The sequence below is a fragment of the Amphiprion ocellaris genome, chromosome 15 (assembly GCF_022539595.1).
Source record: "Amphiprion ocellaris isolate individual 3 ecotype Okinawa chromosome 15, ASM2253959v1, whole genome shotgun sequence".
In the NCBI taxonomy this organism is placed as follows: domain Eukaryota; kingdom Metazoa; phylum Chordata; class Actinopteri; family Pomacentridae; genus Amphiprion; species Amphiprion ocellaris.
Window position 1 is genome coordinate 34,395,708 of NC_072780.1, and position 16,186 is coordinate 34,411,893.

A 16,186-nucleotide genomic window follows, 5' to 3' on the forward strand; every position below is an offset into this window, starting at 1 on the left:
AAATTGTTGGATTCGTAAACTTTCTAGTCTGTGACTTTAAATCAAGTCTGTATCTGTTTGCTATCGGTTGTTTCCATGTCGATCAATTACTTACCAGAATGTAAATATATCAACAACCCACTGAACTTTCCTCTAGCGCCCCCATGAGGCTGACATTTGCCGTTTTAAGCCTATAAAGCTGATTGTCTTTTTAGGAAGCTTCGCTGTAGAGCACAGTTAGCTTAGTTTTCTAAGCTAAAATGTTAGCAATAGCAGAAGGACATGATGACGCGCTGCTTCATTTAAAGGCTTTTTATTGCAGTAAAAATTAATCTAAGCGGAAAGAAAAACAAAAAAGTGACAGTTAATTTTCAACAGATGCTAACGTACAGGAAATAGAAAAAAATGACAGAACTGAGTTAAAATTCATGTTTTCACAACATTCAGGTGTAAGTTCCGTCTCGCTTTATTTTTAACTTAAACGTTTACATATATTTCTGTTCATTCTTTAATGTGCAAAACATAAAAACGAAGATGTTTTGAGGCCGATAGGAGGCGTTTCTGTATCAGCTGTGCTAGCTTTAGCTGCAGTGTTGGAGTGAAGCTGAGGTTTGGAACGTTCTGCTGGTGTTTGCTGCTTCTACGTCGGACTTCGTGTCGCTCAGTCGTCGTTGTTGCAGTCTGTGCACAGAATCTGGTCCCGGTCTGGGAAGAACCCGGATCCCACCAGCGACACGGAGCAGCGGGAACACTTGAAGCAGGGCTGGTGCCACTGGCGCTCCTCGAAGGAAACGTACTTCCCATCGCCGAAACCTGCAGAACAACCAAACAGCTGAAGAACGACTGTTTTACAGCAGATTACTGAAATAAATCCATGATGAAACAGGAACCTCAGGCAGCTCTGTGGACCTTAGGTGTTCAACACTTAATTAAAATCCTCGTTAAACAGCCGTCTGGAGCCCACAATGAGCCTCGCTGTGCTTTTATTGCTGCGTTGTCTCGTCTCGTTCTGTTTGTTCTCCTAAAACCACCAGCAGGCCTAAACATCCTCAGGGTTTATTAGTAGAAACGCTGGAGTCTGAGGTTTGTTTTTGGACGTAACTGGAGTTCATTTCCATCATTAATAACCCTGTAGGGTCATGAAGGACAGGAGTCAGGATGAAACCCAACCAGAATCATTCCTCCAGTCGGATCAGAACCTGTGGTGGAGTTCTCCTACCTGTGATTGCAGAGTTGCATCCGGAGCACTTCTTGGCGTAGAGGCTGCTGAAACACTTGACGCAGAACGGAGCTTCTCCCTGAGAGGTGAACGTCTGACCGGCCAGAGGAGCTTCACAGCCGCTGCACCGGAAACACTCCTGATGCCAGACCTGGTCCCGGTAGGTGAGCCCGCCCTTAGTGAGAGCCTGGAGACACAACCAGCCAGAACCATGAGACCAGAACATCAGAACCACCAGATCAGAACCACCAGAACAGAACATCAGAACCACCACATCAGAACCACAACATCAGAACCAGTTCTAGTGGTCAGAAACACACTGGAGCTGCTCCGTAAAACCAGTAACACCTAAACATCTATATTAAAACATACTGGGAACCAGTTTAACCCGTTGATGCACAAAATCGGTCAGAAGTGACTCATATTCTATGGAAAATGAAGAGTTAAAGAACCTAAAACATACTGGGAACCAGTTTAAAGAGGTTAAAACATACTGGGAACCAGTTTAAAAGACTGGAACATACTGGGAACCAGTTTAAAAGACTGGAACAGCAGTGAACTGCTCATGTTTCTTGGTTTTGTTTAGTCTAACAGCTGATTTCTGAACTATCAGGCTTCGGTCGGTAGATTTTCACCTTCTTGCAGTGGCTGCACTGAGGAGCGAAGCGTCCTTCGTGACATGGCACACAGTAGTAGTTGTTTTTGTCAGGGATGAAGGCCTCGGCGCCGATCGGCTTCTCACAGCCGTGACACGTGAAACAGTCCTCGTGCCACGTGGATCCGTCGTACTCCAACATCCTGGAACCTGTGGGACAGAAACAGCAGAAGAAACTGTTGGTTTATCTGTTTTAACACCATCTTCAACCCTCCGTGACGTTCTGGTTTCTGCTTTGATCCTGTTGAAGCTATGAGTTGGGATGAAATCTGATCCGGTTCAGTGTGAAGATCGACCTGTTTTTACAATGACTGCAACTCATCTGACAACAAAACAAGCTGACAGGCTGCGACAGATCAGAGCTGCAACTGGAAACTCGCTGCTTTTTATCCGTTTTATCCGGCCGTCAGCTGATTCCCACACATGGAAGAACATCACGCTCCGCTGCAGAGCTTCATGGACGCTGGGAGCCGTCATGCCTGAAGCTGGACGTCAGATCCTTTAAACACTGGACTTATTTAAGACTTCAGGGACTGAACTGCAGCCAGAAGGCACGACGGCGTTTTTAAACTTGAACTTGGCTGCACTTTGGAGGGACGGGGTGAGAGGGCAGCAGCTTTTAGAGGCATGCAGGCTGATCAGGAAGAAAACGAGCTCAGAAAAGACGTGGTGAGTTAGAAATGTCCCACAGCCACCACAAACCGGCTAATCCTCAGTCATCCGACTCCTCTGCAGGCCTGCTGTCGTCACACAGCTGGAACTCTGCTGGATGTTTCCAGCCGAGTGAGGAAACAGTCACACCCCAGATAAGCCAACCGTCACCCCTCACTGCTCTCAGACGGGGTGAACTTTACGCCGTTAGCTGGTGATAAATGCAGCTACCTGGCATCACCGTCTTGTCGCAGGAAACACACTTGGAGGAGAACTCGTTGCAGTAGCAGTCGCTGCAGACCAGACCGTGGTCCTGGCTGGTGAAGGGTTCGTCGGCCAGAGAGCGATCGCAGCGGAAACAACGGAAGCAGTGCTCGTGGTAATACCGGTCCTCGTAGAAGAGCTCCTGCAGAACGACACCAGAGGAGAGACTGTAAAAACATCTGTGAAAGAAACTCAACGTATGGCTTTAAAATTCTGTTTTATTCATAACATATTTTTCAGGTCACTTGCAAAATGAAATTTCTGACTTCAAGCTAAACAACCAACAAACTTCCTGAACTTTAATGGACGAGTTTCTGTCTGTATAAAAACTAAAGTCAAAATGATCACAACAGTTTTTTCTTAGATGGATCATTATAGACCTGGAGGACGTTTTACATCCCATAATCCACGAATTAAACCCTAAAACATCAGTAGTGTGTAAATGTTCTTGTCCTGAGACTAAATCTATAAAAACTAGGAGAAAAGAATGTTTAAAATATTTTAAATCCCAAATAAGTCTGGAGTTCCCCTAAAATGCCATTTTTCTCTTGTCCTCCCCCCTGATGACCAAACTGGATCTCTGATAAAACAGTTAGAATCTCATTTAAATCTACTTTTCTGGTTTTATTTTTTCATTCATGTCTCTGTAATTGTGGGAACATTTTTTAATAAACATAATATTTTAAATAATAATTATTATTCATGGAACGTTTCCCACAACATGTTAGCAGAATCTGTTGATGTTTTTGTCATTTTGTATCTTGTTTTTGTCATTTTGTGTCTTGATCACATTAGATCACATTAGCATGGATTAGAGTAGAGTTAGCAAACAGTACAGAAAACATGGAAGAAGAAGCTGAGCCCATCAATACCTATTATTGATCAATGTGGAGCAGAAAATGGAGAAGGTTGATTTTTCAAGCATTTTGGAGCCCAGATGTCCTCCAGTTCTGGAATGATCCACATTTTCAGTAGTTAGAAACAAAACAGGATCGTAAACCTGCTAAATTAAACATTTTTACCCACAGACCTTTGACACGTGAGCTAGCATGCTAACGTTAGCTCTACGAACAATTTTAGAACGTAAAAACAAACAAAAAAGCAAGCTAGCGAGTCGACTGTTATGTGCTAAACTCACAGAGCCCACAAGCTAACCTGTTTCTAAACTTTATAAAACAGCTTTTTAAACCCGTTTTAGTGTCTTTAGCTAAAAGCTGCTGTTTGTTGGAGGATTTTATCCTTTAAACAAAATGAAACTTTGTATTTGTGAGCAGTTCTGACAGATTTATGTTTGCAGCAGCTGTCAGTTGGCAGTTTTAACCCTCGTGTCGTCCTGTGAATCAAACTGACCTGTTTTAAAGTTTGAAAATGTGGGGGGAAAAAAATCACAGTGAAACTTCTGGTGTCCACATTTTCAACATTTTTGGGAAATTTCTGAACATTTTTTGGTGGGAAAAAAAGAAATGTGAAAAATGTTCTTATAGAAACTATTAGAAGTTTTACTGATATATATGGAGTCACTTTAGATATTTTTAGGATTTTTTTGGAAGATATTTATTCATATTTTTGAAAATATTTAAAATAAAAATTTTTTTATAATTTCTTGCTGAATTTGGCAATTTTTTTTTTTTTAAAATAGCACTTTTAAGGGAAACTTTTATGGAATTTTCTTCCTGAAGGTTTTGCAAATTTTTATAAATTTGTGTTTCTGTCTGGGAGCGTAGCTCCGTCCCTACCTGTCCAGTTTCATCACCATGGATCCTGAATATGACTTTCCTTGAGAGAAGCAGGGTTCTGATTAAGCTGAGATGGGGGCTGAACTATGCTGAACCTCTACAGGGATACTACATGATATATGGGTCGGAGACGTGCTGGTGTGGACTACAAGCCCCAGAATGCGGTGCCTAATGCAGAAAATGATAAAGGACAGAAGGAGGTATGTGACAGAGAACCAGACGCTGCCTCTACATACTGTGTGTTATCATGTGGCAAAGAGAACTGATGATTTTGACTCTGCCACTTTACTGCACACAGGTTACACACTTGCTCAGCAGGGGTTGACAGGGTGGTTTCCCCACGGCAGGTATGCACTGGAGCTGTTAACTGAAAACTGGCAGCCGTTGTATGCCTGTTTGTCACATGCATGGGAGGATTCATTGGGTCCCTCCTCACCTTATAGCAGAGCAAAAGAAGAAATGCAGCAGATGGTGGTGGACGTAGGTGTGTGGCAAGCACAGTATGTGGACCTATGCCAGAACCAGACCAGCTACATGTAGCAGGGGGTGTGGCCAGGGTTGGACCCAAAGCTGTGGAAACACCCCTCACCACTCTTGACTTCTCACCTTATTACTAAGTTAAAAACCTCTTAGTTTAACAGTAATCAAAACTCTTTCTAAAACATCTCAAGGACAAGGAAACATTATTAATAACAGGAGGGTTAATACAGAATAAGTAACGCTGCTTCATTGCTTCATTCCTAAACATCTTCTGAGTAAAGCTGCTGCTGGTCCTCTGCTGGTTCCTCCTCTCTCACCTCCTGCCATCTACAAACAGACCAGGAGCTTTTTCTCTTCATCGTTATTTTCTTAAAACTCTCGCTTTGTGTGTTTTCCACTCTGGCAGCTGTTTGTGTTTCACTTCAGGAAACCAGCTGATGCACGGCTTCAGCGACCAGCTGATGTGGTTTCTCTGAGGATGAAGGACGACGATGATGATGATGGAGGAGCCAAAGAAAGCAGGACTTTAATTTACAGCCTCTCAGGGAGTTTATGATCCACCAACGGACTCGTGACATCTTTCCTTCAGGATGATTTTCACCCAGAGAAGGTTTTAGAGAAACTTAAAAAAATTTTGAAGGTTTTTAAGCAGAAATAGCAGCTGGAAAAATGATCCTGATTGTGTTGGACAGTTTGGAGGAAGAACTTTTAACATCATTTACTTTATGAAAAGCACAGAATGGACTAGAAAAGCCCTCAGAGCTCAGTCCTCCTCCAAGGCTGCTCATTCCCCCATATGTCAGAAATGCAGCATTTATTTATTAGTTATTGATGATCAGAAATCACAGCAACATAGAATGTGTCCATTTAGTTTTCAGTCATTTTTAATAATTTTCAGTTCATTCTGAACAGATTTAACTCATTTTGGTAAATTTTTGAGTCATTTTGGGAAGATTTTTGTCATTTATGTCAAATTTTCTGCAATTTTTGATCATTTTAAAGTCATTTTGGATGATTTTTACAGCATCTTTGCCAAATTTAGTGTTGTTCTGCAAATTTTCAGTCATTCTGGATCATTTTTAATCATTTGGGAGAAATTCTGACTGATTTTGGATCATTTTCCAGTAATTTTAGACTATTTCCATGTCATTCTGAGCAAATTTTCATCATTTTACATCATTTCTTGAAAATTTTCTGTAATTCTGGATCATTTTCAAGTAATTTTGGATCATTTTTGAAGCATCTTGGACAACAAGAAAAGCTCTCAGAGAGCTCAGTCCTCCTCCAAGGCTGCTCATTCCCCCATATGTCAGAAATGTAGCATTTGTTTATTAGTTATTGATGATCAGACATCAGAGCACTATAGAATGTGTCCATTTAGTTTAGTTTAGTTAATTTTCTGTTTATTCTGAACAGATTTAAGTAATTTTGGTCAATTTTTGACAACTACAAACAACTACAAAGAGACAAAAAATATCCTTAGAGATGTAAAATGACCACAAACATCGAGGAAATGACCAAAAAGAGACAGAAAATGCATCACAGATTTGCAAAATGACCACAAAGAGTCACAAAATTACCACAAAAAGAAATGACACAGTCACAAAGAGACATAAAACAATTGCAAAGAGGCACGAAACGGCCACAGTAAGCACCAATACCAGAATGAAAAGGTCCATTTAAATCTGAACTAACTTTTACAGAGGCCTCTGGTGGTATTCTTCTTCATGCTTTCTATGAAATGTGAACTATTCTCTGGTTTTAGTGGGCAGTTTGCTGCTTTTCTCTATTTTAAATCATTCAGAATTGCATTTATTTGGATAAAACCAGACATCTGGAGACTTCAGATGGGTGTTTAATAAATTAATGGATTAAGAAAAGGATTGTTAGATGATTCAAAGAGGGAAAAAGTTAGTTTCAGCTATGATTTATAAAATATTTTGACTATGAGAGTAGAACACATCACTGAAATGTCAGAATATATTGCAAAAACGTAGTAAAATCAACCATTTTTCAGTTAAATCTCAGCTGTTTCCTGGCTTTAGTGCAAGATTTGCTCCTTTTTCATAATTGAAATTGTTCAAATATGCATATACCTGGAAAAAAACAGACATTTGAAGACTTCTGATGGCATTTAATAGACTGAGGTAAAAAATAAAAGTGCTTTTACAGTAGTTAAATAGCTGTACTTCATACGATGTGCAGTCGGTACCTTTGCGTTGTGTCCGATGACCTCCTTACACTCCTGGCAGGTGTTGGCATGCAGACGGTCGTAGCAGGAGATGCAGTGCGGCTTGGCCTCCACCTGGATGTATTTACGTCCGTACAAGGACTCGTTGCAGTTCTTGCAGTCGAAGCGGTCGCTCATGATGTCGTTGTTTCACGGATATCCTGCAGGATTCACAGCAACGAGATCAGAAGACGAAAAAATAAAGACCAACAGGAGAGAAATTAGCCTTTAAGTGGAGAAAAGCACAACACCGAAGGCTGTTCTGCTGCAGTTTGTGGTTAAATTGCTCAGAAATATGTAGAAGCGGCTGGATGTCCACAGCAAGTGGCAGAGAGACCCTTAAACAACAACACAGAGGTGTAAAAAGACCACAAGAAGCCATAAAATAACCACAAACAGATATGAATTACCACAAAGAGATGCAAAACAATGACAAACAACCACAAAATGTCTGCAGTGAGTTGCAAAATTACAACAAAGAGTCACAAAATGACCACAAGGAGACATAAAAAAAACTACAAAGAGGCAAAAAAATGTCCATAGAGATGTAAAATGACCACAAAAAGATTTAAACACTACCAACAAACATAAAATGACTATAAACAGTCACAAAATTACCACAAAATGATATGAAATGGTCGCAAAGAGACTCAAAATGTCCACACGGAGTTGCAAAATGACCATAAACATAGATGAAATGACCAAAATGAGACACAAAATGCACCCTAAGACTCACAAAATGATCACAAACAGACTCAAAGACTACACACAAATACAAAGTGACCAAAAAGAGTCACAAAATTACCACAAAAAGATATGAAACGGCCGCAAAGAGACTGGAAAAATGCCCACAGTGAGTTGCAAAATGACCACAACCAAAAAAAGACAAAAAATACACCTACAGGGTTGCAAAATGACCACAACCAAAAAAAGACAAAAAATACACCTACAGGGTTGCAAAATGACCACAAACATGAAGTAAATGACCAAAAAGAGAAATACAATGATCACAGAGAATTAAAATGACCATAAAACAACCAGAAACAAACACAAACTGACCAACAGGACAGTCTGCTGAACGTTGACCTTTCAGAAACCCTGAACGCTGTAAAGCTGCAGTTTGTGGTTAAATGTTGTGGATGAACAGAGTTAGAGCAGATCTGTGGTCTGATTCCATGGTGTGGTGAAACCCCTGCAACGCTCTAAACAATCCACTGAACAATCTCAAGCCACGTTCTCACTTTCAAAGGCTGTTTACAGAATTCTCAGGAGTCCTGTCGCCTGTTGGAAGACTTTGCTAAACGTCTTTCACTCAAATTAATATGGCAGAGATCTTGTAAAACTCGTTCCACAGCTGCTCGTTTTATCTTCTAGACTTTAACACGCAACAAATTTAATTTCTTTATAGACTCTCCTTATAAAGACTTTACCGTGTCTTTAAACTTTAACTTTGAAGTCTTTGAATCAGACAAATTTTATGCTAAATCTCGACTATCTTGTGATTTTTTATGTCCTGTTTGCAAAATGACCACAGAGAGACATAAAGTGGCAACAAAAAGATTAAAAATGCACCAAAAAGAGTCACAAAATGAACACAGAGACATAGAACTGTAAAGAGAAACAAAATGACCACAAGGAGTGATAAAATGACCACAAAGAGACAAACGACTACAAACAAACACAAAATGACCACAGTGTGACAAAATGACCACAAAGAGGCAATATACAGATTTAAAGTGACCACAAAGTGACAGAAAGCAACTGTAAAGAGAAACAAAATGACCACAAGGAGTGATAAAATGACCACAAAGAGACGTTAAACGACTACAAACAAACACAAAATGACCACAGTGTGACGCAAAATTACTACAGAGACACACAACTACCATAAACAGATGTGATGTGACCAATGAGACAGAAAATGCATCCACTGAGTCACAAAATGACCACAAAGAGGCAATATACAGATTTAAAGTGACCACAAAGCGACAGAAAACAACTGCAAAGAAACACAAAATGACCTCACAGAGTTGAAAAATAACCCGAAAGAGACCTGAAACAACGACATAAAAAGTGTCCACAGTAACCTGCAAAATGATTACACAGGAAGTCAACACAGAGACACAAAATGCAGCTGAAGAGATGCAAAATGAACACAAAAAGACCTAAAACAACCACAAAAAAATACAAAATGACCACAAAAAGACCTAAAACAACCACAAAAAAATACAAAATGACCACAAAAAGACCTAAAACAACCACAAAAAAACTACAAAATGACCACAAAAAGACCTAAAACAACCACAAACAACTACAAAATGACCACAAGAAGACCTAAAACAACCACAAAAAAACTACAAAATGACCACAAAAAGACCCCAAAACAACCACAAAAAAACTACAAAATGACCACAAAAAGACCTAAAACAACCACAAACAACTACAAAATGACCACAAGAAGACCTAAAACAACCACAAAAAAAATACAAAATGACCACAAAAAGACCTAAAACAACCACAAAAAAATACAAAATGACCACAAAAGACCTAAAACAACCACAAAAACTACAAAATGACCACAAAAAGACCTAAAACAACCACAAACAACTACAAAATGACCACAAGAAGACCTAAAACAACCACAAAAAAACTACAAAATGACCACAAGAAGACCTAAAACAACCACAAAAAAACTACAAAATGACCACAAAAAGACCTAAAACCACGTGTGTGTATATACATATACATGTATATATATACACACATGTATTTGTTGTTTCATTATTCAAATATATGTATTTGAAAGAAAAAAATGATTTATATATCTCGGATTAAAAATAGTAATTCTTTGTTTAACTGTTAATTTACAGATTTTCATGTTTTGTTTAATTACAGATAATAACTGGTAAAATTACAGAAAAAAAAACATGAATTTACATGTTAACTCCACAAAAAAACTGTAAATAATATCCACAGCAAAAATCAATATTTTTTTATAAATAATAATTTGACTGTAAAATGACACTTTCCTCCTATATTTAAATCACAGGTTTTTGTTGTTGGTTTAGTTTTTCAGTTTTTAATCACTACAGTAATTTCCCTTTTAGTTTTTCTGGGACTTTTGCTGCCAGCTTTCTTTTTTCCTCCTTGTTTTTCAGCGCAGAGCTCTCTACAAACTATGGAAACCACTTGTTTTCCCAGAACAAATCATTTGTGCGGTTTATTATGGAGCTGGAGAGGATTCAGCTCATGATGGAGGTTCTTTTTACAGGTTCTTTACGCTCCGTGACCTCCGAGTGTTTTCATCTGCTCCGTTTACATTCCTGATACTGAACTGTGATTCTAGTAACCGACGATAAACAGAAGATGAAGAAACAGCGTCTGTTCTCAGTCTGAACTCTGAGGACATCCTTCACAGTAAAAGCCTCCCTGCAGATAACGGCTTCCTGTCGGAGGGCATCGAGCACATGGAGGGAAACCCGACTGATACCAAGCGCTGCTTCCTGTCTGTTTTCTGTCACAAATCTGCTCTCCTTCCCTCCAGAAGGTCCACAGAGCTCCAGGCTTCTGTTCTGGTCCGTCACGATGAAGGCGCTGATAGAACAATGGTCTTCCTTCCGGACATAGTCTCCTCGGTTTGGTGCTTTATGTTCCTCTTCCTGGACCACAACATCTGCGAAGGCATTCTGAGGCCTCCAGCTGTTGTCTTTCATCCAACCCACAGTAATGAATCCTTACAGGGCCAGAGCCAAAACGCAGCACAATTAATTCAAGTCTTTTACAGCTCCTATAGGACGGTCCATAAATACACAACTAGACACTATAAATACACAACTATACAGTCATCTGGACAGGAAACAAGGCCGGCTGAAAAACTATGATCTGGACCAGGATTAGCCTTGCTTAGCATAAACACTGGAAGCACGGGAAAACTTAACCCTCGTGTCGTGCTGTGGGTCAAATTGATCCGTTTTAAAGTTTGAAAATGTGGAAAAAAATATATTTTCACAGTGAAACTTCTGATGTCCACATTTTCAACATTTTTGGGAAATCTTTGAACTTTTTCTGGTGGAAAAAAAGAAATGTTAAAAATGTTTCTTAAGAACATTCACAAAAATTAACTGTTTCTTCAAGTCTTTAAGCTAATTTTAGCTCTGGAAAAGCAAATTACCTTTTAAAAGCAACACTAAAACTATAAATAAAAAGAAATAACACAGTTTAACACAAAAAATCTGTAAAACTCCCATTCTCTCATTTAAATACACCTGGGTTTTGGTGGTACAGCTGATGTGTGAATTGAAAGCAGTGTTGTGACGATTTAGCTAGCAAGCTAACTAGTTTGCTATCAAGCTAACGAGCTTGCTAACCTAGCATTAGCAAGCTTCTTTTCTAAAATAACTTAACTTTCGGGTTTTAATAACTGTTTTTATTGATCAAAAGACTGTAAAGGAAAACTAAATGTCAGGGGGAAGTTAGCAAAATGGTTGAAAGATAATTTGAGACTGACTAGCATTAGCATGGACAGCTAATGAGTTAGCAGCTAGCTCTCAGGCAGTTTAACAACTAGCGTGCTGTCGCTAACATTACTGAGCCAACAGGCTGACTTTATGACTTGTTTACTTCTGCTAATGCTAGTGTACATGTTAGCATTTAATCTTTATTACATAACTGTAAGATGTTCAGGAAAACTTTCTGCACATTTTATGGAGTCGACTGACAGCTAATAGAGCTGCAAAAATGTATTGATTAGCTGTCATCTATTGAATTAATTGCTATTTTGATAATTGATCAGTCTGACTACAGCAAATTCTGTGTTTGCAGCTTCTTAGATGTGAATATTTTCTATCCTCCTCTATGACAGTTTTACAGATTTTTCTTGTTTTGTTAATTTACAGATTATATCAAAAACACAGTTAATTGTTCGACTACAATGTATGACAAAAAATGCAGTTTTATGGTTTTAAATCCACTAAAATTATCATTATTTTACTGATATTTGTCGTAGTTTTCACCCTTTTTTAACAGTATTTGAAGGTATTCTGTGTTTACAGCTCATTAAATGTGAATATTTTCAGTTTTTTTTCCTCTGCTGTGACAATAAACTGAATATATTTGCGTTGTGGACAAAACATTTGTGATCTTGGGACTTCAACATTTTCCAACATTTTCTCGACCAACAAACCAATAAATTAATTGGGAAAAATAATGAACAGATTGATAGGCAATAAAAATTATCCTTGGTTGCAGCCCTACTTGATAATAATCCAAATAAAAGTCTGTTTGTTGATTTAAGTGCAGCAGGAGGCTGATTTAGATTTTTTTTAAAAGCAATAAAAATGATCACATAAAATCACCGTAGATATTATATGTTTTTACAGATTTTATCAATTATTTTAGCTACAGATGAATATTGTTTGATTTCAGTGTTCAGCTCAAGTAAAAATGCTTTTTTTGGCACCTTGTTTCTTCAATTTGCATGTTTTTTTTTCCGTGTTCTTTTCTACATTTCTCATCCTTTTTGCATGTGTGAGCTACTGGATACACAACATGTCCACAAAGAGTCACAAAATAAATACAAAAAGTCACAAAATAACCACAAATAAGATTCAAAATGACCATAAGAAGACACAAAATGACCACAGATATATGCAAAAAGAACAGAAAGATGTAAAACTATAAGGGGACAGAACACGTCGACAAAGAGTCATAAAATAACCACAAATAAGATGCAAAATTACCATAAATAGATGCAAAAGCAACACAAAGAGATGTAAAACAACTACAAACAGACCCAACATTTTGACAAAGTGTCACAAAATTACCACAAACAGTGAGAAAATGGACATAAAAAGACCCAAAATGACCATAAAATGACACAAAATGATCATAAGGAGACACAAAAAGACCATACAAAGACACAAAATGACAATAAATACATGCAAAATCACCACACAAAGAGATGTAAAAGAGTTAAAAAAGACACAACATGTCGACAAAGAGCTGCTGGATATCTTGAATTTCCTTGAGGGGATGAATAAAGTGTCCGTCTGTCTCTGTGTCTGTATAAATAAACTTGAAAGCAGATATTCTTGTCATAAGTGGTGAAATTTTCCTAAGAAACGTAAACTGATTGTGGTTTTGTAACAGGAGAAAGGCAGAATAAATGAACCGGTGCTTCTCTAAACTCCACACAAAAGGAAGTTTCAGTGAGCGATGGCCGCTCGGATAAAATCTTTCTTTCCTAAAAGTTATGTGGCAAATAACCAAACAGGAATCTGTTTGTCTTCAGCAGCAGCAGCCGTCCAAACTCTGACTCACGTCTTGTTTCTGAGGCGTTCACGTCCTACAGGTGTGCTGGAACCCAGCCAGGACTGTTCTCCTCTCATTAACCCGCCCAGTTCTGTCTAATAACACGACTGCCTTCCAGCCACAGTTCACCCTGATTCACTGCTTCTCTGATCTACATTCCCTCTCAGCTCTGAGCTCTTTGTAGTCGCAGCCAGACGGCGACGTTCTCATGGAGGATCATGGACTGGCCTCCTGTCCGATGTCCCTTCATGGCTCGCTGCTGCAGTTTCACTCGGGTTCTGACAACCAGAGCCAGAAAGTGTTCGAGCTCTGCGGCTTGTTTCTGTTTATTTTCCCTGCGGAGGAATTCAGACTCGTGTCTGGGGTTTACAAACCAGATTATTCCATGATGAAATACGCTGTCACACGTAATAAAAGCCAGCACGGCACATGTGTAGGTAAGTGTTAAATCTGTCACAGCAAACATTAGAAAACAGCCTCAGGGCCTTTTCTGGGAACTTTCCCTCCTCGGTCACCTGAGTCTGAACTTCACGGCCTCCCGTCTGTTTCAAGAAAGACGTAATGATGTTCTAAACTTACAGTTGCTGCTTTCTCCTGTACGGTCACACCCAGTTAAAGCAGGCCAAGTCTCAACCGTCACATCAGGAAACAGGCTAAACCATTCTAACAACCACAAATAGACCCAAAATAACCACATAAAGGATGCAAAATGACCTTAAAGAGACACAAAATGACCTTAAAGAGACACAAAATGACCATAAAGAGACACAAAATGACCATAAAGAGACACAAAATGACCATAAAAACACACAAAATGACCATAAAGAGACACAAAATGGCCATAAATCGACACAAAATTACCATAAAGAGACACAAAATGACCACAAATGGATGCAAAACAACTGAAAAAGGAGCCATGTCCACAAAGTCACAAAAAAAAACTACAAAGTGCTGCAGAATGTTCACACAACACACAAAATGACCACAAACAGATGCAAAAATAACCACAAAAAGATGTAAAACAACCTAAAAAGGACACATGTCCACAAATAGTTGCAAAATGACCACAAATAAGATGCAAAATGACCATAAAGAGACATGAAATGATCACAAATAGATGTCAAATTAACACAAGGACATGTACAGTATGTAAAAATAGACACATATTGACAAAGAGCCACAAAATACCTGCAAGGAATCCTATAATGCTCACAAAGTAATAAAATACTGTAAAAATGCAGTTAAATTCTAAAAACACAGTAAAAAAACTATAAAATCTGATGCTATTTTGGAGAATGACTGATCATTTTTGGTAGATTTTTGACTAAACAGTGAGTAAATTTCACAATCAGACTCTGAGAAATGAAACATTGTCGGGTAAATGTGGTTCTTTACGTGGAACATATGGAGTCCTGTGGTTCCACTGCTTTCACCTACAATAAGATCTTTCTTCCTGAAACAGAGTTGGTGTTTAATTACCGCCTCTTTACCGTTTATTTCCCCCTGAAATGGATTTAGCTGCTTTAACGGCTCAGAACAGACCTCAGATTGTGCTGCGTTACACAACCTGGAGAACGCTGACAGCAAACACAACAGAAAAACAGCAGAACGAGGCCGTTTCCATCGACGCTGATGACTTCCACCATCCTACAAAGAGCTCAGTGTGTCGCACATCACAAGATTCAGATTAAAACAGTCTGAGGACGTCTCCGTTTAAACACCTCATCAGGATCAGTCGCTGCTGGTTGTTGTTTATTTAAGATAGTAACACAAAATAACCACAAATAAGATGCAAAAACAACAGAAAGAGAAGTAAAACAACTATACAGGGACACAACACAACCACAAAGAGTCACAAAATGACTAGAATAGACACAGAACAACGACAAATAAGATCAACAGAAAGATGTTAAACTATAAGGGGACAGAACATGTCAACAAATGTCAGAAAATGACCATAAAAAGATGAAAAATGACCACAAAGAGACACATAATCACCACAAATAGGTACAAAATGACTACAAAAAGACACAACATCACCATAAAGAGACACAAAATGACCACAGACACAAAATGACCACAGAGACACAAAATCACCACAAAGAGACACATAATGACCACAAATAGACACAAAATGACCACAAATAGACGCAAACCAACTATAAAAGACACAAGAAGTCCACAAAGGGTCACAAGGTAACTACAAAGAGATGTAAAATGCCCCCAAAAAGACGACAGAGACACAAAATGACCAGAAATAGTCACAAAATGACCACAGAGACACAAAATGACCACAGAGACACAAAATCACCACAAAGAGACACAAAATGACCACAGAGACACAAAATGACCACAGAGACACAAAATCACCAGAAAGAGACACAAAATCACCACAAATAGACACAAAATGACCACAAATAGTCACAAAATATCCACAAATAAGATGCAAAATCACCACAGAGAGTCACAGAATTCCAACACAATCAATGTTACTGGATAATAATCACATATCAACTGATAACATTCATAAAAAAACAGCTTTTTAGGACGGTATTTATCCAACTTTGTTCTTTGAGCTGAACATGAATCATAGAAAGTTCTTTGAGTTGTCACTGATTCAAGCTTTTATCAAGACTCTTTAAACCCTGATTATATTCTTTAAG

General features: G+C 38.6%; 1 protein-coding gene across 2 annotated transcripts in view; it reads right to left on the bottom strand.

Moving 5' to 3' along the window:
• Positions 1-276: 276 nt before the first annotated feature.
• fhl3b (four and a half LIM domains 3b) overlaps positions 277-16,186 on the bottom strand; it is a 30,302-nt gene continuing 14,392 nt past the window's right edge. For both annotated transcript variants that reach the window (XM_023274108.3, XM_055018150.1), the window contains exons 2-6: positions 7,197-7,375; positions 2,736-2,910; positions 1,834-2,003; positions 1,199-1,385; positions 277-792 (exon numbers count right to left, since the gene is read on the bottom strand). In XM_023274108.3, coding sequence (XP_023129876.2) covers positions 641-792; positions 1,199-1,385; positions 1,834-2,003; positions 2,736-2,910; positions 7,197-7,352 — 840 coding nt within the window. In that variant the 5' untranslated portion in view covers positions 7,353-7,375 and the 3' untranslated portion in view covers positions 277-640. The remainder of the gene's footprint in view (positions 793-1,198; positions 1,386-1,833; positions 2,004-2,735; positions 2,911-7,196; positions 7,376-16,186) is intronic.